The sequence below is a fragment of the Globicephala melas genome, chromosome 4 (assembly GCF_963455315.2).
Source record: "Globicephala melas chromosome 4, mGloMel1.2, whole genome shotgun sequence".
In the NCBI taxonomy this organism is placed as follows: domain Eukaryota; kingdom Metazoa; phylum Chordata; class Mammalia; order Artiodactyla; family Delphinidae; genus Globicephala; species Globicephala melas.
In genome coordinates this window covers 34,459,360-34,486,049 of record NC_083317.1, presented here as the reverse complement: position 1 = coordinate 34,486,049, position 26,690 = coordinate 34,459,360, and the positions used below count along the sequence as shown (strand labels likewise).

The following is a 26,690-nucleotide window of genomic DNA, read 5'->3' as shown; positions in this document are numbered from 1 at the left end:
AGTGTTAAATTATTTCTTAAAGTTTAGCAAGAGCATGCATAGATCAAAACCCAAGGAGGATACTACCATAGGAAAATAATGAAAAGAAGATCCACTCAATAAATATTCCAGGTACTAATCTAGGTCCCAGGTAGAGGGGAAGAGGGGGGATGGGGAAAGACATATTTCTCTTATAGAGGTTTATTTTAATTAAAGGAAGAGAGAAAATATAATAATTAAATTTATAGGATGATAAAAGTTGATAATGCTGTGTTGAAAAATCAGGACAAATGCAAGAGCGTGTGGGGAAGTGTTTAATTTTCAGTTAGGATGTTCAGAATAGGCTTCTCAATCTTTCTCAGAAGCATGAGGAGCATTTTTAAAAATTCATAAAATGTTAGGGCTTCCCTGGTGGCGCAGTGGTTGAGAGTCCGCCTGCCGATGCAGGGGACACGGGTTTGTGCCCCGGTCCGGGAAGATCCCACATGCCGTGGAGCGGCTGGGGCAGTGAGCCATGGCCGCTGAGCCTGCGCGTCCAGAGCCTGTGCTCCGCAACGGGAGAGGCCACAACAGTGAGAGGCCCACGTACCGAAAAAAAAAAAAAAATCATAAAATTTTAAAAAGTGTGTAGTCCTCAAATAGTTCAATGTACTGTCCAATCAAACTTCAATGTTCAGCTTGTTTAAATAACAGGAAAAGTGTTTAGATTCTAGTGAGAACAAAGACATGGGAGAAAGGAATGGAAAAAAAGGTCACAAAGGAAGCAAAGGCCAAGTTGGGCGTAAAAAGTAAGAAAGTAAATCAACCTACTTTTACATTTTTCATCACTTTAGACAGCAGTTTAAATGGTCCAGGGTCTATAATAATAATAATATAAAGAGCAGCTAATAACTTGAGCATTTTTCCCAGCACTGGGCACTGTGTTAAGCACTTGATGTACATTGCTTCTGTGAATCCTTGCAGCAACCCTCTGATATATTACCTCCATTTTACCAGTGAGAAACTGAGCCTCCAGGAAATTCAGTAACTTGCTGGAAGACACACAGTTGGTAATTGGCAGAATCGAGTTTAGAATGCAATTGTTGGACCCCAAAGCCATGCACCCACTGTATTTTACTGTTTTAGGATGCTTTCTCCTATTCTTGTCTGTCTGCATGAAATAGCTTAGATGATGCTTACGCTAATTGTCGTTATTTTTCAGGAACTTTGAAGGTTCCAATTATATTTTCCATTTATATATACATTGCATAGGACTCTATTAAAGGATGTATTAGAGTAAGTTTGGGTGAAGACGTTTCTTTATAGCCTATGTCAAAATTATTTTGAGTTCAAAAGCACAAGCACAATATGTTTGTAAAAAATGTTGCATCTGCATGGTCAAAACTCATTTTGATGACAAAGTATGTGTTTAAAAGATGTATAAAAATTGGTTGTTTTTTCTTTTGCAGTTCTAAATAATTGCTATTGCTTCATCAAATAATTGAATTTATAAGTTCTTTGGGTAATAATCTTTAATGTCACAGACAAAGACCAACAGTTTTAGAGGGAGGTTAGTCTAGAAGTGTGGGCATATTTTTTCCTTATTTTCCTTTCTTGAGTTACTGAGAAACAGTGACATTTTTTAGTTCAAGTTATATAATCTTCTAGGACAAAGAAAAGTTCCTAATTAGGTTAGTCAAAGAATTCTGTTAAGTATTTAGAATAATATTTCTATTTGCATAGAGAACTATGTAGTGCTCAATATTTTATATTATTCAATTTGGTGCCTAAGAATGAACTAATAATTTGCTTGAAAATGCATTTCAAAAAGCATAGCAATCCGTTAATTAACATGGTAGATTATATTTGACCCCCTCATCCTTTGAGTTTACTTTATTGTTATTCTGCATTGTACAATTTCTAAGAATGTATAGTTAAGGAAGTAAGCTTGCAGGAGTTGGAGTTTATTTTTTAGGCTAAAATCAGAACCTACTGATGAAACAAGCACATTCTAAATTATACTAGAAATATACTTTTGTTTTTCACTTAATTAAAACATGTGGTTGTCATTTAAACTTTTAATGAAAACATTGTTCACAAACTTGAATGCACGTGTAGCTCATGCGTTGAAGTTGTTGCTTTTTTCAAGGACAATAAAATTTTAATGTAAACTAATAAAAATTTTAAAAAATATATTGTACCCTTAAAGGGAATTTCCACTTGGCTTTCATTATATTTAAAATATACTTCGACTACATTCAGTAGTAAATTTCCTATTTATTTTTATTTTACCCTCTTTTAATTTTATTTTAGAAATAGTATAATATTGGGGGAGTTTTTTTTTAAAATTAAAGTTAGGTAGAGCAAAAAACTAAATGGATATTGTCTATTGAAAGTAATATACTCATAAATGTCCATCGCCCTATAATAGTTTCAAACAAATAATGAAAATATCATTTCCATTTCCATTGGTGAATTTTTAAATCATCGTATATTCTAGATGACAGAGCTAAAGATAGAAATGCCTAAATCAGATACACACACACACACACACCTGCCTCACTCTAACACACATACATTCATAAAACATACAGCAACACATTACAAGTTTTTGCTACTTCTATATTTGGAAAGAGAGCAGAGAGAGCAACTAAAGGTTGTCATTTATGACCATTTCTGTAGTTCAGGACAATAAATGATGTATAATTTAACTATATTTATAAAATAGAGAGACAGATCTATTTGAGACGCTATACAGCCATAACCTAAGATTTTGTGAATTAGGGCTGGCAATAAATAAAATTCAATTCATGAAACATAGAAAGGGGAGCATTATGTTAGAACATTGAGGCAAGTCCTGTGCTGGGTGGTTATCTTTAGACTGTTAAAAACATGAAATTATTTTGGTTTTCTACCACCTGTTCTTATACTGCCAGATGTTTGTTCACAGTTCCTTAGAATTTCGTACCTACTGTTTTCTGCCTTTGATACAGATTCTCTCTCCTGGGGTCACTTAACTCCCAAAAGTTATTGCAATCATAATACTATGGGTGGGTTGATTAAAGAATCAGATCTAAAAATAACGTACCAAATTCATATATTCTAAGTGTACATTTTTTTCACATTTTAACATGTCTTCAATTGGGATGTATCTTACAGTGATTATCATGGTAGTGATATTTTTCTCTTTATTGGAGGTGTATAAAATAATTCATCTTAAAATTGAAGGTGTCTTAGATTTAAAGATATATGGTAACTTACCAGCTTTGCCATCTTTATGGCCACCTAGTCACTAGAGAACCCCTTTTATTGTCACTCAGTCTGAAACCTCAGGGTTTGTACCTTACAATAAATGTCCTTAGTTTCTTCAGCAGGAGTGAAGTGAGTATAGTGCAGAATGATTTAAACGATAGTACTTCTTACATCAAAATCCTTATACTTTGAACAGACACTTTATCAAGTGGCTGAGCAAACACAGCAGCTTTTGAAGTATTTGAAGAGCCATTGAATTTAAGAGTCTTCATGTCTTCACTGTTCTTTAATCTTATTAGTACAGGTCTTCAGAACATGGCTCTTCCTTGGTTCAAATTTAAGGACACATGATAAAATAATGCTTAAAACTTCTTATCTACTTCAACCTGTTGATAGATATATCAAATACTTAGGAAGCTCTTGAATTTAAAATAAGAAGAAATAATATTTTAAAATGATGACCAAATGGATAGGGATCTATTTGATCTCCTTTTTTAAAAGAAAATCTCTATAAAAATTCTATCATTCTTTCCCTGCTGTATTTTCCCAAATTGAGCAAGGTACATTTTTTCAGTTCAATAATTTTGTGTTCCCCAATCAAGTGACCAAATGAACCAACTAAACAAGAAATTGATCTAGAACAAATGCAATAAACCTCAGATATCCAGACTCCTTAAGTAATGTTAAGAATTACAGTCCTTTAACACCAATCTTTTAAATTTAATTAAACACTCAGATGGATATCACTTTATCTATTTTCCTTGTTTTTATTCTTCATGTCATGTTCATTCCAACCTCTTTATGCTTAGAATCTAAATTTAGAATTAAACAAGAAATTGCCTGCGAAAACACTTTGCCTGATTCTTGGCATAAAATAGGCATCCACTTGAGGAGAGTAGGGTAATTAGATCTGAATTTGACTTGTGTCTACATCCCAGCTCTGCCACTAAACTTATTGTGTGTCTTTGGGCACAATTATTCTCCCCTTCCAAGTGTTTCCCCAAATTGAGCATCAGTTTCCTTACATTTGAGTACCATTAGTTGCACATCCAAAATCTCATTGGTTTATGTATGTCTCTCCATTTGCATTATCCAAGTTTAGCCATACTACTATCCGTGAACCATTGTTAGGTCCCTGGCTGGTTTCTCTGACTTAGTCTTTCCTTTGTTCATCCTATTCTACCCTCAACCTTCAGGTTAATTTTTTTTTTTTTTTTTTTTTTTTTGCGGTACACGGGCCTCTCACTGTTGTGGCCTCTCCCATTGCGGAGCACAGGCTCCGGACGCGCAGGCTTAGCGGCCATGGCTCACGGACCTAGCCGCTCCGCGGCATGTGGGATCTTCCCGGACCAGGGCACGAACCCGTGTCCCCTGCATCGGCAGGCGGACTCTCAACCACTGCGCCACCAGGGAAGCCCCAGGTTAATTTTTTTGATTGTCATAACCTTTCTCACAAACCTTCAATGTTCTCATACTTAATTACAAAATAAATCTTAACAGTCTAGCCTAGCCTTCAAAAGTTTTTGTTTATAGACTGTCAATCCTACCTTCCCTCCTTGGCTCTACCTCTCATTGCATATTGCTTTCTGTTTTATTTATAGACATTCATATTCATTTCTAATCTCCCCTTAATAGGCTATGAGTTGCATGTGAACTAAAACCACATCTTAGTCATTTTTTTTTTATATCTTGTACAGTGCCTCCTACATTGTGTGTATTAAGTGAATGGGAAAATAATTTCTCCTACTTCCCTCGAATATAAAAAATAAGACATGTAATTTGGCCTTTCTTGGTGAATCAGGATTGTCATCCTGAATATCAGTTTCAAAGATGTATTGAGAAGCTATTATGAGAAGGCAGTCTGCTAGGTGTAGGGAGGTAGCTATGAATTAAAGAGATGTGAAGGTGTTGAGATGTCCTGCTAAATTTGTTTTATCCACTGTGGAACTGGAAACCACATGAAGAAGGTAGTTTAAGTGTAAATTGGCTCTGAGTTATATTTTCAGAGGGATGTTCTTTAGTGGAAGACAGGGCTTTGTAGGGATATTGGTGCTGTGTGGGTCCCACGTCATGTGCATGTGTGTATCTGTGTGTCTGTTTGTGTGTGCTCACATGTACATGAGAAATAGGGAGTGAGGGAATGCCTGAGTGAGAGAAGAGAAAAACAAAAATCCAATTGCGCATAAAACCTCTTTAAAAATGTTTATGCTAAGCAGTGTTCCTAAAAGACGGGGTTGCCTGATTTTTGTGTCAACTATGAATTGGCATTTTCCATTGGCACTTGCCATCTACGTCTACAAGGATTAAATCATGAGCTGCTGCATCTGCTGACTTTCAACACCCCCTGAAAGGAGTTCAGGGTGGAGAGCAGAAATGAGGCACTCTGTGCTCTGGGAAAAACTGGCAGATCAGGCCTTCAGATAGTTAGATATTTTCAGGAGCAATTTTATGAGCCCAATTCTTGTATCTCCTCATATATAGAAAAGCACTAAACTCCTTCATCGTGACGTCTGCTCCTGTGACTAGCAGTAACCTGCACGAGACTAGTAGAAAACTTCTGTAAAAAATATGCGCTTGATTGCATGTACTCCCCCGTCACCAAAACCATATATATACTGACCTTCCCCCCTGCCTCTTTGGAGCAGTTTCTCAGAGCTATCTGGGGCGCTGTCTCCCAGACTACAGTCCTCATTTTGCCCCAAATAAAACTTAACTAGCAACTCTAACATTGTGCATTTTTTTAAGTTGACACTTGAGTAGTATGTTGTAGTAATTTACAATTATAAAGCTCTTTCACAATCATTACTTTTAATCTAGTGTTTTAAATTGTTGGAATTTCTGGAGTTTAAGGGATGTGTTTTCTAAAGGACATGGCTGTATTCCCTGGGTAATAGAGACACAGGGCTGGGGAATTCCGAAAGTGGCCACAACAGAATTTTTTTCTTTAAATTATAGATCAGAGAAATATGTCTAAACTGATATTTTGAAACTTTATGGCTTTTGTAAGCTTTTTCTTTATAGCTATAAATTATAGATTAAGTGAGTAGATTCTAACCATTTTCAGTGTGATGACCCCTTTCAATGTCAAAAAAAATTGCTTCTTATATAACAATTGTTCTTTCAGTATCCTTGATTGAGAAAATATATCAAAAAACTTACTACAAATTCTGTGATTTTTTAAATGAATTTATATCTCATTAATCAAAAAAGTGCATATTCTTTGAAATACAGTACCAAATGGGTATAATAACATAATTTAGTCTTCAGACAATGTACATATAAAATCCATCCCAGTCCCTTTTAATAACATAATTACTCATTCTGTGAGACCCTTATAACACAATGACCAGTGATTATCAACCCACAGGTTAGGAATCGGTGCTTTTCATGGTATACTTGCTGTCTTCAGTCACAACTACCAATAATCTATGCTGTTAACCAATAATTTAATAATTGATACTGTATTTCCAGTGTTTTAGAAAGGATTCTAGGTCATTATTCTCTAAACTGTATTGTACTCTTTTTGTTTTTGTTTAATGCTTTTTGAAGACTGTGCAAGTATTTAATGAACTAGGATGAAGAACCAAAACTAAACTTTTATTTTAGTAGTTCCTTTCATTCCACAATGCTTCATTTATTTACCATGCCCCTAATGATTTATGTTCACTGTGTGTATTTCCCCATTAAATAAATCCATATGCTCAAATCATGTGCAGCTCTACTGAGTGACTTTAGAATGAGCTTGTGCCCAGTAGTCACCTTTTGAACTCAGTCTTTCTCCCCCTCCCTCTCCCTCTCTTTTAAACACAGTAACATGCTGATTACGGTATTAGTCTAAATTTGCATCAGAGTAGGCTGACCTGGATTGACTGAAATGGCGCCACCACTCCCAGCAAAAGTTCCTGTGGTGCGTCCATCTGCATCTCTTACCCACACAGAAGTCCCCTAGGCATGAAAATATGGTCATAGTTTGTTATCCACATGTACTTTTTTTTTCCCATGTACTTTTAATGTGATAACTTTAGCTGTAATGAAAAGGTACAAATGTTTCTGAGATTAAATATTTATATACGAGGAAAAGAAAATACAAAGCACCTAGACACCTGTCTCCCTCCTTAGGCTAGAAGAAACTTAAATTTCTAGGTACCCATTTATATTTACTTGTGGATTTTTTAATCAAGTATCATTTCTAGACTTTCTGAGCATAAGTTTGAACATAATAACCATAGCTGTTATTTTGTTATAAATACAATAATGCTAACATGCATAATAGCTCATTGTGAAAAATCAGATGTTAAGTTGTAGCAGATCACATGATTGCAACATGAATCCACCTGTGGCATGATGGATAGTATGTTTGCATGATCTTGTGCATTAATAGAAGCATGCTGCTTGTAACCAAGGGGAAAGAATGAGCCTACTTGGTCTTCAGGCCACACATGGACCTTTAGTTCTCTTCTGTGTTCCTCACTTTATCAACCAGGATCTAGCAAACTGCAATGAATTCAGAGATAGGGAAATAGTAAAAAGCCATATCAAATGAGTAATGATCAAAGGTTCTGGGATTACATTTAGTAAGTATTTAGTTATGTATGCAGAGGACACATGGAGACAAAATAGCTATTGTTAAATATTTGAAAATTACTGTATTTTGAACTTATTCTTTATGGCTTTTCTGGGTAGAAAAAGTCCCAAGAAATCAAAATTCTGTTTAATATGGAGAAGAATTTCTAACAAATGGAATTAGTTACATGAAGAGGAAAGTAGATTCTTCGTTAATAGGTATGGATGATCATGTGACGAGCTGTGATAAAAGGATAACAAGGATCCCACGGGTGTGCGGACTAGATAGCCTATAAAGCGCCTTTCAAACATGATAAACTCAAACTCAGAAATCCTAGAGAAGAAATGAGAACATAGCACAAATCATCATTAAACAGTTTTCAAAATACTCACTTTTAAGTCCTGTCTCAGAAGTGTTTTATAATGTCTCATTCAACTCCTAAACCGTTGTGGTTCCTTAAGAGTTGTACGTACAAAATTGTGCTAGATTCAGATGCAGCGGAATATGGAGGACACCAGAGACTGGACCACAATACCGATTTCTTTTCTAAACCTTTTGAACATAACAACTGTCCCTATTCTCTTTTGGTAAGTAAGATTTTTAAGGTATTTTCATTTCATTTAAATTTAATTCTGTATTTTCAAAATGATGTGTTTTTGTCCAAGGAAACAACTCTTCAACAAGTAAGCAACTTGGAGACAAGGCAGAGAGTAGGGAAATAGGATTGCACTAAAAAAATAGATGCAATGTGTGGTGCTAGACTGAACTGGGTTTTGGAAAAACAAATAATACAGGATATTTAGCTGACAATTGAGGAAATTTGAATATTAATAGGATTAAAAATTATTTCTCAAAAAATAAAAGGAAGGCACATTTTAGTTTTCTGTTATGAATATTTCTATTTTTATACAATTTACTTTCTTTCTGTTCTTGCTTTCTCTGTAATATTTTACATTAAGCAGATTTCTACATTATTGGTTATCTAATGAAGTTTAATTTAAAACACCTTAAAAGAATCTGTATATACATCTTTTTCTTTCATGTAGTTATTGATGACTGAATTCATTCTAGTTATAAAATTCTCTGGTTTCCTTATATTACTGAGGAGAGTGTTGTATTATATTAACTAACTTTTACTTTGTGATGTTGACACAATGAAAGAACATTGCTTTAGACTACTAAATTTAATTTATTTTAAAAATGTAGATAAAATTTTGCCATTTGCAACAATATGGATGGACCTGGAGGGTATTATGCTTGGTGAAGTAAGTCAGACAGAGAAAGACAGATACCATTTGTTATCACTTATATGTGGAATCTGAAAAATAAACAAACAAATGAATATAACAAAACAGAAATAGAGTCACAGATATACGGAACAAACTAGTGGTTACCAGTGTGGGGAGGGAAGGGGGTAACAGCAGGATAGGGGGAGGGATTAAGAAGTACAAACTACTATGTATAAAATAAATAAGCTGCAAGGATATATTGTACAGCACAGAGAATATAGCCAATATTTTATAATAACTATAAATGGAGTATAATATATAAAAATTTTGAATCACTATGTTGTACACCTGAAACTAATATTATAAATCAACTATATCAATAAAAAAAATTAATGTAGAATTTAGAAGCTCTGCAGATTTGGAGGAATTCTTCGTTTAATTTATGGCCAAGTCCACATCTGCATTATGTATGTTTTCCTTTTCCTGACTAGTTATATATCTATCTTTCTTCCTCTTCCCTCTTCTCTCTGTCTCAGATCTGCATTTTTTTGTTTGTTTCACAATAAAAGGTCTTGGATTAAGATTTAAGTCAGAAAGAGAAAAACAAATATCGTATATTAACGCATGTATGTGGAATCTAGAAAAATGGCACAGATGAACCTATTTGCAGGGCAGGAATAGAAAGGCAGACATAGAGAATGGGCGTGTGGACACGGAGCGGGTAAGGGGAGGGTGGATGAATTGGGAGGTAAGGTTTGACATAAATACACTACCATGCATAAAATAGATAGCTAGTGGGAACCTGCTGTATAGCATAGGGAGCTTAGCTTGGTGCTCTGTGATGGCCTCGTTGGGTGGGATGGTGGGGGGGAGGGAGGTCTAAGAGGGAGGGAATGTATGTATGCGTATGGCTGATTCACTTCAACGTGCGGCAGAAACTGACACAACATTGTAAAGCAATTATACTCCAATAAAGAAAAAGAAGGAAAAAAAAGAAAAAGGAAAGATTTGTTTCACTTATGTGAGGCCAGGATGTATCCCACAAATGTATGGCTTTATCATTGCTGTTAAATTCTCTCATTTTTTTTTAAGTTTGGGTAAAAGTCAAGCATGAGAATCTGTTTGGTACCCCTGGCTCCTCCATTTTTCTACTATATCCCCAACTCTTAGGGTGGTACCAGCACCTTACTTTGTAAGCTGCCATATTATATATGTCAAAGACAGTGGCATAAAATAAATAAAACAAGCAGGGATGAGCAAGATTAAGTTGTTGATTATCAGCTCTGAGGAAAGTCAGTAGCCTTAGGAAACCTAGGTGTTACCCTATGTGTGTGTTGAGGTGGGGTGTTGATGATGTTGATATGGCTTAGATAGAGATCTAGATTCATATGTATTTTCAAGAGGGAGGGCTCAAAGCTGCTAGTGGATTCTATCTCCAAAGAATGATTGCTGTAGTTTGTCAGAACATTCAGTTTTGACATGTAAAATAAGACTGATACAAATAGTTTCTGACATGAACAAGAAAATGATCTTAAAGCTCTGAAATAACCAAAAGAGTTAGAGACCCCTGAGGGGTTAGGGAAGGTGACAGCTCATAAAGAGGAGTCATGGAGAAGTAGCACCCACTTGTGATAAAGCTGAACTTGAACCAGTTGAACTAGACTGAAAGGGGTTTGAAAGTTTCCGATAGCAAAAATGTTATATAGCCAACTTTCCTAAAGGTTCGTGTATCCAAAGAGGGCTCTGTTGGGAAGGGAAGCCTGGTAATATAGTAAAAAAGACCACAACATGTCATGGCAGGGAATTTGGGATCATTTACCAGCTATGAGAACTTGAGTAATTTGATCTTTTTGTGACTCGGTTTCCCTGTCTGCATAGTAAGGATTAATAATAGTATCCTGCCTACAGCAAGAGGTTCTTGCGAGGCCTAAATTAATTAACACAGCCAAGCTTTGGGGAAGCTGCAAAATGGTACTGCACATGTATTCAAAAGTTACTATTGTTGTGACTATTCAATAATTATTTAGGTATTTTAAGCGTGTCAAGACACTAGGTGCTTTGAGGATATTCTCCCAATTTTGGAAAAATTATCATCTTAGGCGAGGGCTTGCAATCTTTGAGGGTGGGCAAAAAATATCTTGACATCCTTTTGATTTTTTAAGAGCAAAGATATTCTGTTATAATTAAAACGAGCCAAGTAACCAGTGGCAGCAACAGTCAAGAGATTACTTTTCAAGCACTAATTGAATTGATCTTCCAAATATGGACTGTGCAGTTCTAAATTAGCAGGTGGAATGGAGAAGGTCAGATAAGTCTCCATAAGAGGTAGAGGAATACAGCACTGCAAGCACATGAGAAATAGAACACTGCCTGTAATAGAATTCTGATCCAACTCGGTCAAAAGGTAAAGATTGGCCCTGTCTTCTCAGCAGCAGCATCTTGTTTTCGATAACTACTGATGCTTTAGGAATGACTCCATTTATTTTATTTTTTAATTTTTTTATGTTTTTTTATTGGGGTATAGTTGTTTCCCAGTGTTGTGCTAGTTTCTACTGTACAGCAAAGTGGAGTTACCTGTGCTATACAGCAGGTTCTTATTAGTTATCTATTTTATACATATAAGTGTATATATGTCCATCCCAATCACTGAGTTCATCACACCCCCCAACACTTACCCCCTGCTTTTCCCCCTTGGTGTCCTTACATTTGTTCTCTACATCTGTGTCTCTATTTCTGCTTTGCAAACAGGTTCATCTGTACCATTTTTCTAGATTCCACATATATGCGTTAATATACAATATTTGCTTTTCTTTTTCTGACTTACTTCACTGTATGACAATCTCTAGGTCCAGCCACACCTCTACAAATGATCCAATTTTGTGACTTTTTATGGCTGAGTAATATTCCATTGTACAAATGTACCACATCTTCTTTATCCATTTGTCTGTCAATGGACATTTAGGTTGCTTCCATGACCTAGCTATTGTAAATAGTGCTGCAATAAACATTGGGGTGCATGTGTCTTTTTGAATTATGGTTTTCTCAGGGTATATGCCCAGTAGTGGGATTGCTGAGTCATATGGTAATTCTATTTTTAGTTTTTTAAGGAACCTCCATCTGTTCTCCATAGTGGCTGTATCAATTTACATTCCCACCAGCAGTGCAAGAGGTTTCCCTTTTCTCCACACCCTCTCAAGCATTTATGGTTTGTAGATTTTCTGATGATGCCCATTCTAACCAGTGTGAGGTGATACCTCATTGTAGTTTTGATTTGCATTTCTATAATAATTAGTGATGTTGAACAGCTTTTCTTGTGCCTCTTAGTCATCTGTACATCTTCTTTGGAGAAATGTCTGTTCAGGTCTTCTGCCCATTTTTGGATTGGGTGGTTTGTTTTTTTAATATTGAGCTGCATGAGTTGTTTATATATTTTGGAGATTAATCCTTTGTCCGTTGATTCATTTGCAAATATTTTCTCCCATTCTGAGGGTTGTCTTTTTGTCTTGTTTATGGTTTCCTTTGCTGTGCAACAGTTTTTAACTTTCATTAGGTCCATGTGTTTATTTTTGTTTCTATTTCCATTATTCTAGGAGTTGAGTCAAAAAAGATCTTGCTGTGATTTATGTCAAAGAGTGTTCTTCCTATGTTTTCCTCTAAGAGTTTTATAGTGTCCGTTTTACACTTAAGTCCTTAATCCATTTTGAGTTTATTTTTGTGTATGGTGTTAGGGAGTGTTCTAATTTCATTCTTTTACTTGTAGCTGTCCAGTTTTCCCAGCACCACTTATGGAAGAGACTGCCTTTTCTCCACTGTATATCCTTGCCTCCTTTTTCATAGATTAGTTGACCATAGGTGTGTGAGTTAATCTCTGGGCTTTCTATCTTGTTCCATTGATCTATATTTCTGTTTTTCTGCCAGGACAATATTGTCTTGATTACTGTAGCTTTGTAGTATAGTATAAAGGCAGGAAACCTGATTCCTCTAGCTCCATTTTTTTTTTTTTTTTCTCAAGATTGCTTTGCCTATTCAGGGTCTTTTGTGTCTCCACACAAATTTTAAGATTTTTTGTTCTAGCTCTGTAAAAAATGCCGTTGGTAATTTGATAGGGATTGCATTGAATCTGTAGATTGCTTTGGGTAGTATAGTCATTTTCACGATATTGATTCTTCCAACCCAAGAACATGGTATATCTCTCCATCAGTTTGTGTCATCTTTGATTTCTTTCACCAGTGTCATACTTTTCTGAGTACAGGTCTTTTACCTCCTTAGATAGGTTTATTCCTAGGTATTTTATTCTTTCTGTTGCAATGGTGAGTAGGATTGTTTCCTGAATTTTTCTTTGTGATCTTTTGTTGTTACTGTCTAGGAATGCAAGAGATTTCTATGCATTAGTTTTATATCCTGCAACTTTACCAAATTCATTGATTAGCTCTAGTAGTTTTCTGGTGGCATCTTTAGGATTTTCTATGTATAGTATCATGTCATCTGAAAGGAGTGACAGTTTTACTTCTTCTTTTCCATTTTGTATTCCTTTTATTTCTTTGTTTTCTCTGATTCACATGGCTAGGACTTCCAAAACTATGTTGAATAATAGTGGTGAGAGTGGACATCCTTGTCTCTTTCCTGATCTTAGAGGAAATGCTTTCAGTTTTTCACCATTGAGAATGGTGTTTGCTGTAGGTTTGTCGTATATAGCCTTTATTATGTTGAGGTAGGTTCCCTCTATGCCCACTTTCTGGAGTTTTTACCATAAATTGGTGTTAAATTTTGTCAAAAGCTTTTTCTGCATCTATTGAGATGATCATATTGTTTTTCTCCTTCGATTTGTTAATATAGTGTATCACATTGATTGATTTGCATAGATTGAAGAATCCTTGCATCCCTTGGATAAATCCCACTTGATCATGGTGTATCATCCTTTTAATGTGTTGCTGGATTCTGTTTGCTAGGATTTTGTTGAGGATTTTTGCATCTATACTCATCAGTGATATTGGTCTGTAATTTTCTTTTTTTGTAGTATCTTGATCTGGCTTTGGTATCAGGGTGATGGTGGCCTCATAGAATGAGTTTGGGAGTGTTCCCTCCTCTGCAATTTTTTGGAAGAGTTTGAGAAGGATGGGTGTTAGCTGTTCTCTAAATGTTTGATAGAATTCACCTGTGAAGCCATCTGGTTCTGGACATTTGTTTGTTGGAAGATTTTTAATCACAGTTTCAATCATTACTTGTGATTGGTCTGTTCATATTTTCTGTTTCTTCCTGGTTCAGTCTTGGAAGGTTATACCTTTCTAAGAATTTGTCCATTTCTTCCAGGTTGTCCATTTTATTGGTATAGAGTTGCTTGTAGTAGTCTCTTACGAAGCTTTGTATTTCTGCAGTGTCCATTTTAACTTTTTTTTTTTATTTCTAATTTTATTGATTTGAGTCTCCTCCCTGTTTTTCTTGATGAGTCTGGCTAAAGGTTTATCAATTTTGTTCATCTTCTCAGAGAACCAGCTTTTAGTTTTATTGATCTTTGCTTTTGTTTCTATTTCATTTATTTCTGCTCTGATCTTTATGATTTCTTTCCTTCTACTAATTTTGGGGCTTTGTTTGTTCTTTCTGTAGTTCCTTTAGGTGTAAGGTTAGATTGTTTATTTGAAAATTTTCTTGTTTTTCAGGTAGGATTTTATTGCTCTAAACTTCCATCTTAGAACTGCTTCTGCTGCATCCCATAGATTTTGGGTCGTCGTGTTTTCCTTGTCATTTGTCTCTAGGTATTTTTTGATTTCCTCTTTGATTTCTTCAGTGATGTCTTGGTTACTTAGTAGCGTATTGCTTAGCCTCCATATGTTCGTTTTTTTACGTTTTTTTTCCTGTAATTTATTTGTAATCTCATAGCATTGTGGTCTGAAAAGATGTTTAATACAATTTCAATTTTCTTCAATTTACCAAGGCTTCATTTGTGACCCAAGATGTGATCTATCCTGGAGAATGTTCCATGTGCACTTGAGAAGAAAGTGTAATCTGTGGTTTTCAGATGGAATGCCCTATAAATATCAATTAAATCCATCTGGTTTATTGTGTCATTTAAAGCTTCTGTTTCCTTATTTATTTTCACTTTGGATGATCTGTCCATTGGTATAAGTGAGGTGTTAAAGTCCCCCACTATTATTGTGTTACTGTCGATTTCCTCTTTTACAGCTGTTAGCAGTTGCCTTATGTATTGAGGTGCTCCTATGTTGGGTGCATATATATTTATAATTATTATATATTCTCCTTGGATTGATCCCTTGATCATTATGTAGTGTCCATCCTTGTCTCTTGTAACATTCTTTATTTTAAAGTCTATTTTATCTGATATGAGTATTGCTACTCCAGGTTTCTTCTGATTTCCATTTGCATGGAATATCTTTTTCCATCCCCTCACTTTCAGTCTGTATGTGTCCCTAGGTCTGAAATGGGTCTCCTGTAGACAGCATAAGGTATGGGTCTTGTTTTTGTATCCATTCAGCAAGCCTGTGTCTTTTGGTTGGAGCATTTAATCCATTCATATTTAAGGTAATTATTGATATGTATGTACCTATTACCATTTTCTTAATTGTTTTGGGTTTGGTTTTTAGGTCCTTGTCTTCTCTTGTGTTTCTGACTTAGAGAAGTTCCTTCAGCATTTGTTTTAAAGCTGGTTTGGTGGTGCTGAATTCTCTTAGCTTTTGCTTGTCTGTAAAGCTTTTGATTTCGCCATCCAATCTCAATGAGATCCGTGCTGGGTAGAGTATTCTTGGTTGTAGGTTATTCCCTTTCATCACTTTAAATATATTGTACCAGTCCCTTCTGGCTTGAAAAGTTTCTGCTAAGAAATCAGCTGTTAACCTTATGGGAGTTCCCTTGTACATTAGTTGTCGTTCTTCCCTTGTTGCTTTTAATTTTTCTTCGTCTTTAATTTTTGTGAGTTTGATTACTATATGCCTTGGTGTATTTCTCCTTGGATTTATCCTGCCTGGGACTCTCTGCACTTCCTGGACTTGGGTGGCTATTTACTTCTCCATGTGACGAAAGTTTTCAATTATAGTGTCTTGAAATGTTTTCTCGGGTCCTTTCTCTCTCTCTCTCTTCTCCTTCTGGGGCCCCTATAATGTGAATGTTTGTGCATTTAATGTTGTCCCAGAGGTCTCTTAGACTGTCTTCATTTCTTTTCATTCTTTTTTCTTTATTCTGTTCCATGGCAGTGAATTCCACCATTCTGTCTTCCAGGTCACTTACCTGTTCTTCTGCCTCAGTTATTCTGCTATTGATTCCCTGTAGTGTATTTTTCATTTCAGTTATTGTATTGTTCATCTCTGTTTGTTTGTTCTTTAATTCTTCCAGGTCTTTGTTAAGCATTTCTTGCATCTTCTCAATCCTTGCCTCCATTCTTTTTCCTAGGTCCTAGATCAACTTCACTATCATTATTCTGAATTATTCTTCTGGAAGGTTGCCTATCTCTACTTCATTTAGTTGTTTTTCTGGGGTTTTATCTTGTTCCTTCATCTTGGACATAGTCCTCTGCCTTTTCATTTTGTCTATCTTTCTGTGAATGTGGTTTTCCTTCCACAGGCTGCAGAATTGTAGTTCTTGCTTCTGCTGTCTGCCTTCTGGTGGATGAGGCTATCTAAGAGGCTTGTGCAAGCTTCCTGATGGGAGGGACCTGTGGTGGGTAGAGCTGGGTGTTGCTCTGGTGGGTAGAACTCAGTAAAACTGTAATCCGCCTGTCTGCTGATGGTTGGGGCTGTGTTCCTTCCCTGGTTGTTGTTTGGCCTGAGGTGACCCAGCACTGGAGCCTGCAGGCTCTTTGGTGGGGCTAATGGTGGCTTCTCGGAGGCCTCAAGCCAATGAATACTTCCCAGAACTTCTGCTGCCAGTGTCCTTGTCCCTGCGGTGAGCCACAGCCATCCCCTGCCTCTGCAGGAGACCCTCCGACACTAGCAGGTAGGTATGGTTTAGACTCCTATGGGGTCACTGCTCTTTCCCTCGGGTCCTGGTGTGCACACTACTTTGTGTGTGCCCTCTAAGTGTGGAGTCTCTGTTTCCCCCCGTCCTGTCGAAGTCTTGCAATCAAATCCCACTGGCCTTCAAAGTCCAATTCTCTGGGGATTCCTCCTCCCATTGCTGGACCCCAGGTTGGGAAGCCTGATGTGGGGCTCAGAACCTTCACTCCAGTAGGGGAACTTCTGTGGTTTAATTGTTCTCCAGTTTGTGAGTTGCCCACCCAGCGGTTATGGGATTTGATTTTATCATGATTGCACCCCTCCTACCATTTCATTGCGGCTTCTCCTTCATCTCTGGATGTTGGGTATCTTTTTTGGTGAGTTCCTGTGTCTTTCTATTGATGATTGTTTAGCAATTAGTTGTGGTTCCAGTGCTCTTGGAGGAGGGAGTGAGTGCATGTCCTTCTATTCCACCATCTTGAACCAAGCTAGGAATGACTCATTTTAAATAAGTCTTTAGACTCCAGATGAAGTGATCACTGGTTTTAATGTAAAAATAAGGGAACCCAATAACTCAGCTGTAATTCAATTAAAAAAAAAATTGGTTGGTGGTTAGGGATGATTTCTTAAGCAAGGTGTGTGTACCTAAAATATTCATTATAGTATTTCATATATTTTTGTATATGACATTGTGATTTTTGTAATAATTTATATTAACGCAATAAAATAATATAATAAAATTTGGAGGGGGCTTCCCTGGTGGCGCAGTGGTTGAGAGTCCACCTGCCGATACAGGGAACACGGGTTCGTGCCCCAGTCCGGGAAGATCCCACATGCTGTGGAGCATCTAGGCCCGTGAGCCATGGCCGCTGAGCCTGTGCATCCAGAGCCTGTGCTCCGCAATGGGAGAGGCCACAACAGTGAGAGGCCCACGTACCGCAAAAAACAAACAAACAAAAAATAATAATAATAAAATAAAATTTTTTTAAAAGAATAAGGGAGCCCAAGTAGACCTGAAAATCTAATAAAACAGATTCATTCTTACCAGAGTTATCCTTCAAAGAGCCAAAGAAAAAAATTACATTAATATACATACCTAATATAAGAATGCATCATCATAATGGAACTCTTTATTAAACTGATCAATATGCGCTGGGATCCAATCAGGTTTCTTGAACATGACCCTAAGTGCTCTAGGTCTCATTCAACCACCTTCTGCCTCCCACATGCCTAGAATAAAGAGGGAAGGGGAGAAAAAATGTAATTTTTTTTCTTTTCCATGAAATTTCTGTCCATCATAACTAGTACACTGTATTTGCCAAAGCTTAATTTGCAAGCTCAATAATCCAAAGGATCTGCTGATTAAGTGTCAAATCTGTTTTCAAAGATAGCAACAAACAGAGCACAAAGGAATCTTAAAATAGCCATGTATGCTGCAGCATCACCAGGTACCATCCCAGTGTCTTCTTTATATGCTCCATCAGTTGCAACTGTTAAGCCAGAGGAGAACTGCATGTGTACTACTGTTGAAACGTATATGCTAAGGTCGGAGTATCTCACAAATGCCAAGAAGCTATAGGGCAGAACTTTTCCATTCTTCTTTACTGACAGTTTTTGGAACTCCATTTTAGCATAATGATTTCTCTATATTTTGGTTCCTGATATAGGAACTTATATTAACCTATATCTTAATCAGTGCATGAGGAGGGGCGGGGTGCTCTCTGTCTCTTTTCTGATTCATAAATTCAAATTCCATGGCACAAATGGAAGAGCAGAGATTATTGAACCTGAAATGAATTAGATTCCTTTACAATAACTTAAGCAGTCTTAATGGTGAAATGTGAATAAAGCAATAGTTTTAGCATCTATTACTTTGCCAATTAATCTCCTTATCCTTAAGAAGTAGATCTGTTTATTCCCATTCTAAATTTGGTGATTCAAAGGTAGACTTCTAGTTTAAATAGGACATTTGGCATAGAGGTATCTTTCTTATTGTCCCTCAGTTGTAGGCATTGAAAATATAAATTAAGTTGGGAAATGTTTTTTGCTCTATCCAGAATTATGAAAATGTTTAGGTTTTTTTTTCAGACAAAATCAATTTTGATTCTTAAAGTTTACTCTTTTTCATATTCTAAATTAAATGAGATAATATCTACTTCTACATTAATAAGATTTTTTTCTTAGAAAATATTTTGTGAACTAAAGCTTGTATGTAAAAATTGAAATTATTATATATGTCACCTTTATTTTTCAAAATAATTTTTGATTTTTTATGACAAGTGTATATATATAGATTGTTAAGGGTCTAATGCCCTTTTCATCAAATGATGTTATCACTCTGATTATGTGCTATTGCTAACTTTTACAATTTCTAAGAACATTTCAAAACTTGCCTTTTAAATTTTTTTGTTTTGTTTTGTTTTGTTTTGTTTTGCGGTACGCGGGCCTCTCACTGTTGTGGCCTCTCCCGTTGCGGAGCACAGCCTCCGGACGCGCAGGCTCAGTGGCCATGGCTCACGGGCCCAGCCGCTCCACGGCATGTGGGATCTTCCTGGACTGGGGCACGAACCCGTGTCCCCTCTATCGGCAGGGGGACTCTCAACCACTGCGCCACCAGGGAAGCCCTAAGTATTTTGTATTTAAAGTTATTTTCAAATTTTCTGTTTTCAAATTTTTGACATACTGTTTGCAAAAATTATGTAATTAATTTGTGTAATTAAATTGTGTAACTCAATTTTGACCCTAGAAGAACATAATACTTTGCCTGGATGACATAATATAGTAGATTATTGTGTGGTCAGTTATTTTTTGAGCCATACTAATGGTTTGCATAGTGATTAAGTCATTAAGGTAGTCAAAATAACTGGATAGATTAGCATGCATTTTGACTCTCTTAATAAATGAACTGGATTATAATGTGACATTCTGATTCCTTGTGGAGAATGGACTATAAAGATAGCTAGAAACTATGAAATTCATGGCTCCACATTACGCTGTCTCACATGTTCTTCATGTGATTCTAGCTACAAAATGTTTACGGCCTAATGGTTAGTAAGTGAGCCTAGTGAACATGTTTATCAGCATATTTTATTTGTGATGTGTGTACTAAATGGTTTCTATATACATATACTTAAACATGAGTTGTTCGTATTTAAATATAAGCATTTATGTTTAAATCTACTTAAAATATGTTCATATTTCTTTTGCCGTATGAATCAAAACTATTTATAGAATTAAAATTGTAAGTTGAGATTTACAGAGCCAATATTAGCACTAAATTATAGAGTCCCCAAATTGTTCATGTCTGTAATTGTCTCATCATAAGGATTAGCTCTAATTATCTTAAGTCCTTTAGTATAATTTGTAGTCATTTCCTAACTACTAAGAACACTGATTTATATACTCAGAACCCTAGTAAAGAAGAAAAGTCCAAAATCCATAAATAGCCATAGTTAAGAAAAATCCGTTGCTTGGGGAAATTCTTTCATGTCGTTTATACTGCAGGGGCTCTAAAGCAACATGAACACATTCTGGTAATTAACAATGCAGTGAAAAAATATAATTACACAATATTCCCATTAATGATATTGTACAATTATCAACTGATGGTTTTTGAGCAGATAGTATTAAGAGGTCTCTAAGTGTGGCTGGAATTGGCATCATAAAGGTCCTTACATAAAATGGCCAGCATCATTGAGAGAGAATTCTTGGAGGATTTTTTTAACCATTAAATGACAAAATAGGAAACTCAATGCATTTACTGCAAACCTTGAAGTTCTCATGTCATCCAGTTTGTTTTACACTTAAATTTGGGCTAGCTAGAATACCAGAGAGTAAGACTGCTTCTAAATTATCAACATATAGTTATTCATATTTCATTAATGAAATCGGTGTGAGGTTATGAATCAGAGTAAATATCAAAAGTACATAAGATCCAGTAAGAGATTGAGGTGATGTGTCCTGCTATATCACTGTGCCACACTGAGCACGGACCTATCATTTTTTGTCCTAGGCCTGACTTGTGTGTTTTATTGCTTCTTAGGAGACTTGGGCTAATAAGAATATTTTTATCTGCATATAGGACCAAATAATATCAGAGACATGTTTTTAAGGTAAAGGGAACTGAAATTCTTTTCTCCAGTTTCTGGTGCTGCTGAGAAATTTAGATTGGTCTTCAGTTTTAGAATGGCCCTGACAGAACAAATCAGAACCATTCTGATTATAACCTGCTGTCCCACTGATTAGTTACACCTAGTTACTATGATTCCCCAAACTAAACAGCTAGAATAAATACATAGCAAATTCCTTTAGAAGGGCAGGACAACTGTCTCTTGATTCATGCCTGTTTTGAGAAGACCTGGAGAGAGAAATGATTGAATCTGATTGTTGATTTCTTTTATTTCTCCTCTTTTGCTTTGGTCTGTTGTTGCTTTAGTCTGTAGTGTCATTGTGGAAATAGGGCATCCTTTGGACTGGATTTGTCGGGACCATTGGTAATAGTCCTGCTTTGTTCATGAGTACCTCCAGCTTCCTTTTGTTGAACCAATCTTATAACATCTTACCTATCACAGTCAAAGAAACTATTGAATGGAAGAGATTATATTAGCAATCAAATCATGATGTGGTTTTATATGACATTAAAAACTGTGTAAATTGTAGGGAAACTGATTATGGCATTGAAATACGTGGGTTCCCCACACTTAACAACTGCAAGGATGTAATATTATCTTTTGGAAGTACTGGATTGCAAATCAGACTGTGAGACATTGAATAATCCAGTAAACTGTTAGCATTTGTGAAATTTTTCTCAGATGACCATGTTCTTTTCCTAAATCACTGTTACTTTTGATTCAAAAGTAGAAAAACTGTTCCCTAGTTGTTACATTCATAATATAAATTTCTCAAAATTCCATCATTTAAAAACTGCTTTAATCTTTAATGTTCAAAGCTAACCAGCTGTATTGGTGTATCTTATTTTTTTTAAACAGTTGTAAGAGGTCTTTATCACAGAAACCTCAAGGGAAAACATTGTGTTCATTTGCAGAGTTGACATGCATTGGACATACAGTGGTCTCAGTCAATGAAAATCAGCTGCTCTGTTCTTTAATTTGTTTTCCCTAAAGCCCTGTTTGCTTTGCATTTTTCATTCCAGTTCTAAACTATAAAAGCCTTTTTCTTTTATTTTTTTTAACCATCAGTCAAGCTTTCAGTTAAAGTGACTGAAAATAGTAAAATATTCACAAAGTCAGAAATGGAGAGATACTGTCACAATGAAGACAGCACTCTGTAATATTATTTTTACTGTTTGCTTTGTTAATAGTAATTAAATATGTGTAATTAAATATGTGTAAAACAGCACATAGATAAGCATCAAGCAGTTCAAATCAGTTCTCAGCTTTATGAAAATTATTTTAGATTTAAGTGTATTAAAGAATATCTTGTGAAATATGCACATATTGATCCCTCTATTACTTACTCCATCATTCATTCTTTTATTTAGTCATCATTGGCACCTACTTTGTCCATTGGCACCTACTAAAAATTAGAAATATGAAGATATATGGCCTATACCCTGGTAAACCTCATGGTCTAGTGGGAAGGACTGATCATAAACTTGAAAAAGAATTACAAATTGTTAAGTGTTCAGAAAAAAACAAAAATGATGCTGTGATAGGAAATGGCATGGAGATACCATCAGATATAGAGTTATCAAGGAATACGTCTCCGTGGAACTGGGATTTTTCAAGATCTAAGAGATAGGGAACTAGCCAGGTAAAGAGTGTTCTGAACAGAGGGGCAGGCAGGGGCCAAGACCAAGAGGAAGGGAAGGATGTGGAGTGTTCAAGGAACGGGAAGGGCCCTGTGGCCAGAGCCTGGTGAGGGGAGAAGGGGTAAGTGAAGAGCAGATCTGAGATGGGAGCTGTACCTTTTCAAGAAGGAGCTGAGTCAGGACTCCGCGGGGCAGGCAAAGAATGTGGATTGTATTTTCGGTGCAGTGGCAAGCTTCTTGATTGATTTAAATTGGATCGGGGCCTAAAATACACTTAGGATACCTTTTACTGTTACCATTAAGGTTTTGTTCTTAACAGGAGAAAACACAAACCAGAACGATAATAAAAGTGACTTGATGTGAGCAATCTTTTGTATGTTACTTTTATTCCCCTGAATAGAATAACATTGTGAACTGGAGGGCAGCCTTCCTTCACCACCTAATAGCGCCTAAAAGGAGCAGCGAGGGCTATTTCTGTCCCTAGTGTCTGAGGAGCATTGGTTTTTGTAAAGCGTATGGAGCCCTCTAGCGGTGACTGTTTTAAAGGAGTCTTACATTGATGCCAGAACTGTTGGAACTGTGTTTTAAAGGAGTCTTACATTGATGCCAGAACTGTTGGAACTGTGGAATTTGAGTCTCCTCAGAGCCAGTAGAATTGTAAAGGTAACTGTAATTTAGGCAAATGTGAAACTGCATCATGCCTCAGTCGCTCTGACATGATGACATCACTCCCAGTTTTTCTTTCAAATGCACTGACTCTATTGTGTTGTCTTAGGTGTACATTCCAAACCGAGTGGCCCTGGTCCTTCAGAATGTGGACCTGCCCAACTGAAGAGATCTGATTTCAGCTCCAGCAAAGAAAGATGTGCACTTTGTTTTCCCACGCTTCTTGTCCCAGAGCTTGTAATGTGTAAGCTTTTCAAAATATATTTGTCTAGCCTAAATGTCAGATGTCTGAAATTCAATACTGGTTTATGAAAATGAATGTCAAACTTTTCTTTAAGGAGGAGAGGGGAACATATTTGTTGGAATTTTGGAGATCCTAGACTATATTTTCCAGCCATCTGAACAGCTAGGATCCTCAAATGAAGTGTGATATATCATGTCTTCAAACAATTTTGCCTTACAGACCAGTTATTTAGTCCTTTTAAGTTCAGATTTGAATCATGTGTCATGTTTGATTATTTCTGTTGAATGTATACAGCATCTTTTTTAAGGTGATATCTGGTGACTTTATTTGTTCTGGTATCTCTTGATCTAAATTACAAAATACCAAGATTGTTACTCTCCTTTTTCAAATTGTGTTTAGAAATACTGTAATAAGTATATAATAATAATATAAAACTAAGAATTGTGTCAAAGATAAAAGTTGTTGCCTATGAACTCATCCATGCCTTATTTTGCATAAGTTTTATCTTGTGATCTCTTGTTCACTTAGTATCTTGGTAGATGCTAATATCTTCATTTCTGAAGGCCTGACTTAGTAATTGTAACATTTCAGAAACTATCTTTTACTTTTAGTCAATAAAAAAAAAATTGCAAAATTGCCTTTGATAATGTTTATTTTGCTGTGATGTTATGGGGATTGATTTAAAGTGAATATTAAAATGCCTCTCTCAACTCTGAGACCTTCCCCACATATGTGCACATTGCACGATGGACTAGGCGTGGGGATTAATACTATTTTTTTCTTTAGGTACTATTTGGTAAGTTGAAATTATACTAAATAACTCAGATATCTAAGCTACTTTTGAGCTCTAAACCTCAACGCTTTTAGAAGCTGAATTAACTATCTCAACTCCATGGGATACTCCATCATGAAATTACCCCTTGGTTTATTAAATAGCAGGCCACAGGTAATTCATTCATAACTGAGAAATTATGATGCACTTATGAGACATAAAGTATCTGTCACTTTTTAAAAGATTTAATATTTTCCTTTGCATTAATACTGACTGCTTCTTTTTTTGTTTGTTTTTAGCTTGATTATCATGACTAATAAGGAGTACATGAAAGTCTATTAAAAACTGATTCAGTAATGGAAGAGATTAGCAAAAGAGACTTCCTTTTATAGCTAAGCCTGCATATTAACCATCTTTCTTATAAGTTGAGTAAAGCCTTGAATCTAGGTCTGACACATGTTATTTGCCTTAATTTCAAAAGTACAGTAATAGTTTGATTTCCTGACAGCGATGCCAGATGATGATGACACACATTAGGAAAGACTACTGAAAGCCTTCTGTAATGCTTTTGCCCTTACAGATGTGTTATTAACGTTTTAGCACTGCCATGATTTGTGTACTGTGCCTGTTATTGATAATAACATGATGTACAACCATGATGTTTTGTGTTCTAGTTTATAATTTCTTACCCTTGCATTTCTTATGTATAAAGAGATATGCTAATTTTCTATCATGACTCTTTAAAAAATGACAGATTACTTCACACCTAGAACTCATTTTTTTGTTTGTTTGTTTTTTTGACTTCAACCTCTGTGGAAAGTCAAAAAGACCAGAGTAATTATATGCTATATTTTCATATGTTGATTGACCTTACTATTGTGGTCTTTAGATTTCACAGTGTAAAGTTCGAATTTAACAATGTAATGTAAGTTAATTGCCTTTGTCAAGTGTTCCCCTGCCACAAGAACAATAAACAGATGTTTTAGGTGTGAAACATAAAAATACATGCAAAGAAATAAAATATTGAGTCCAAGTAGAATGTAATAGTTGGATTTTTCTTCCCTGTTGTATCAAACAGCCTTTATAGAACAGTTTAATATTTGTACTATATTTCACTTTACATCTTCATTTTTGATTCAGTAACATTCTCATCATCATGTAGTCCAGTGGGAAGTTTTTTCTTTTTACTGGTTAAACATTTTCAATAATCACAACAGAGAGATGCAAAATTTTACTCTGTCTGCCTTATAATGCTTTTTCCTCTGCTGTGTTTATTACCAACATCAAAAATGAGAGTGATCTATCTTTGTTGGCTTTTTTAGGATAAATATTTTTACTGTTTTAATTTTTTATGTTCTAGAAAACACGGATGAGTACAGATATCTTCCCATCATTTTTTAATATTAGCAAATATTAGTAATTGCTCTATTATCCAAAAGAGAATTTACCCCTCATGCTAATGATGCTTGATGTTTTAGTTTAATATTAGCTTACTCAGAAAATACCATAGTTTTTAATAATCAAAACTTGCACTGTAAACATTTTTCCTGGAATGTCTCTCACTTTATAGCACTTGAACTCTGAGGGTCACCTCCTTTCATATTTTCTTTTCTGTACCTTTGATGTTTCTCACTTTGCCCTGCTCTTAGCTGATGTATTCATCTCTAACATAAAATGAGGGATTTAGCCACCATGTTCCTCAAGATCAAAAAATAACCAGTGACAATAAACTGACTTTTATGGTAGCAACTGTAAAAGAATTCATGTATTTTTTCCTCTTGACTCCACACTCCCCTTAGCAATATCAACTCAACATTTGTCACCCATCAGGGTTATAGCCGTTGCTATGCGGGCTCATACAGGAGGCTGTCTGGATAAGGAGCCTATTCTTCAAATAATACAGGAGAGAGAGCAGATAGATCTGGGGGAAACGATGAAGGGTAATGTGTTTTCCTCTAGTGTTCTGCTTGCAGCTTCAGGGCAAATATCTTTTCACTGTCTCTGGTCCTGCAGCCATTGAATCAGGTGATGAAAGCATCATAAAATAGGTTTGCTATTGCTCTTCCTGTTTAGAATGAACCAGAGCAGACATACCTGATAGAAAGCAAAACAGGGAAGCAGTTTTCTGCCTGGCCTTACAACTCTCATATTATTTCTTTTTGCCTGTTTTGAATCATGCCCTTAACTACGGTTCTTTACAGTGGTGGGGTTTCATTAATCTACACATTCCTTATAGGGAGACAAGCACTGAGCTATGAACTTTGCTAGGTAGAATATTCTGATGAAAGAAAA

At 35.9% G+C, this 26,690-nt stretch overlaps 1 protein-coding gene across 2 annotated transcripts in view; it reads left to right on the top strand.

Moving 5' to 3' along the window:
• GBE1 (1,4-alpha-glucan branching enzyme 1) overlaps window positions 1–26,118 on the top strand; it is a 290,841-nt gene extending 264,723 nt beyond the window's left edge. Inside the window, exons 15-17 of one of the 2 annotated variants that reach the window (XR_009563687.2) lie at window positions 8,244–8,361; window positions 23,492–23,626; window positions 24,698–26,118. Coding sequence is in view for 1 of the 2 variants with exons in the window: in XM_030860958.3 (XP_030716818.1) it covers window positions 8,244–8,361; window positions 23,492–23,548 (175 nt within the window). In the remaining variant the exon portion in view is untranslated. Of the gene's footprint in view, window positions 1–8,243; window positions 8,362–23,491; window positions 24,264–24,697 lie in introns of those variants that run through there. The other variant, XM_030860958.3, reaches the window with a different exon arrangement.
• Window positions 26,119–26,690: the final 572 nt, after the last annotated feature.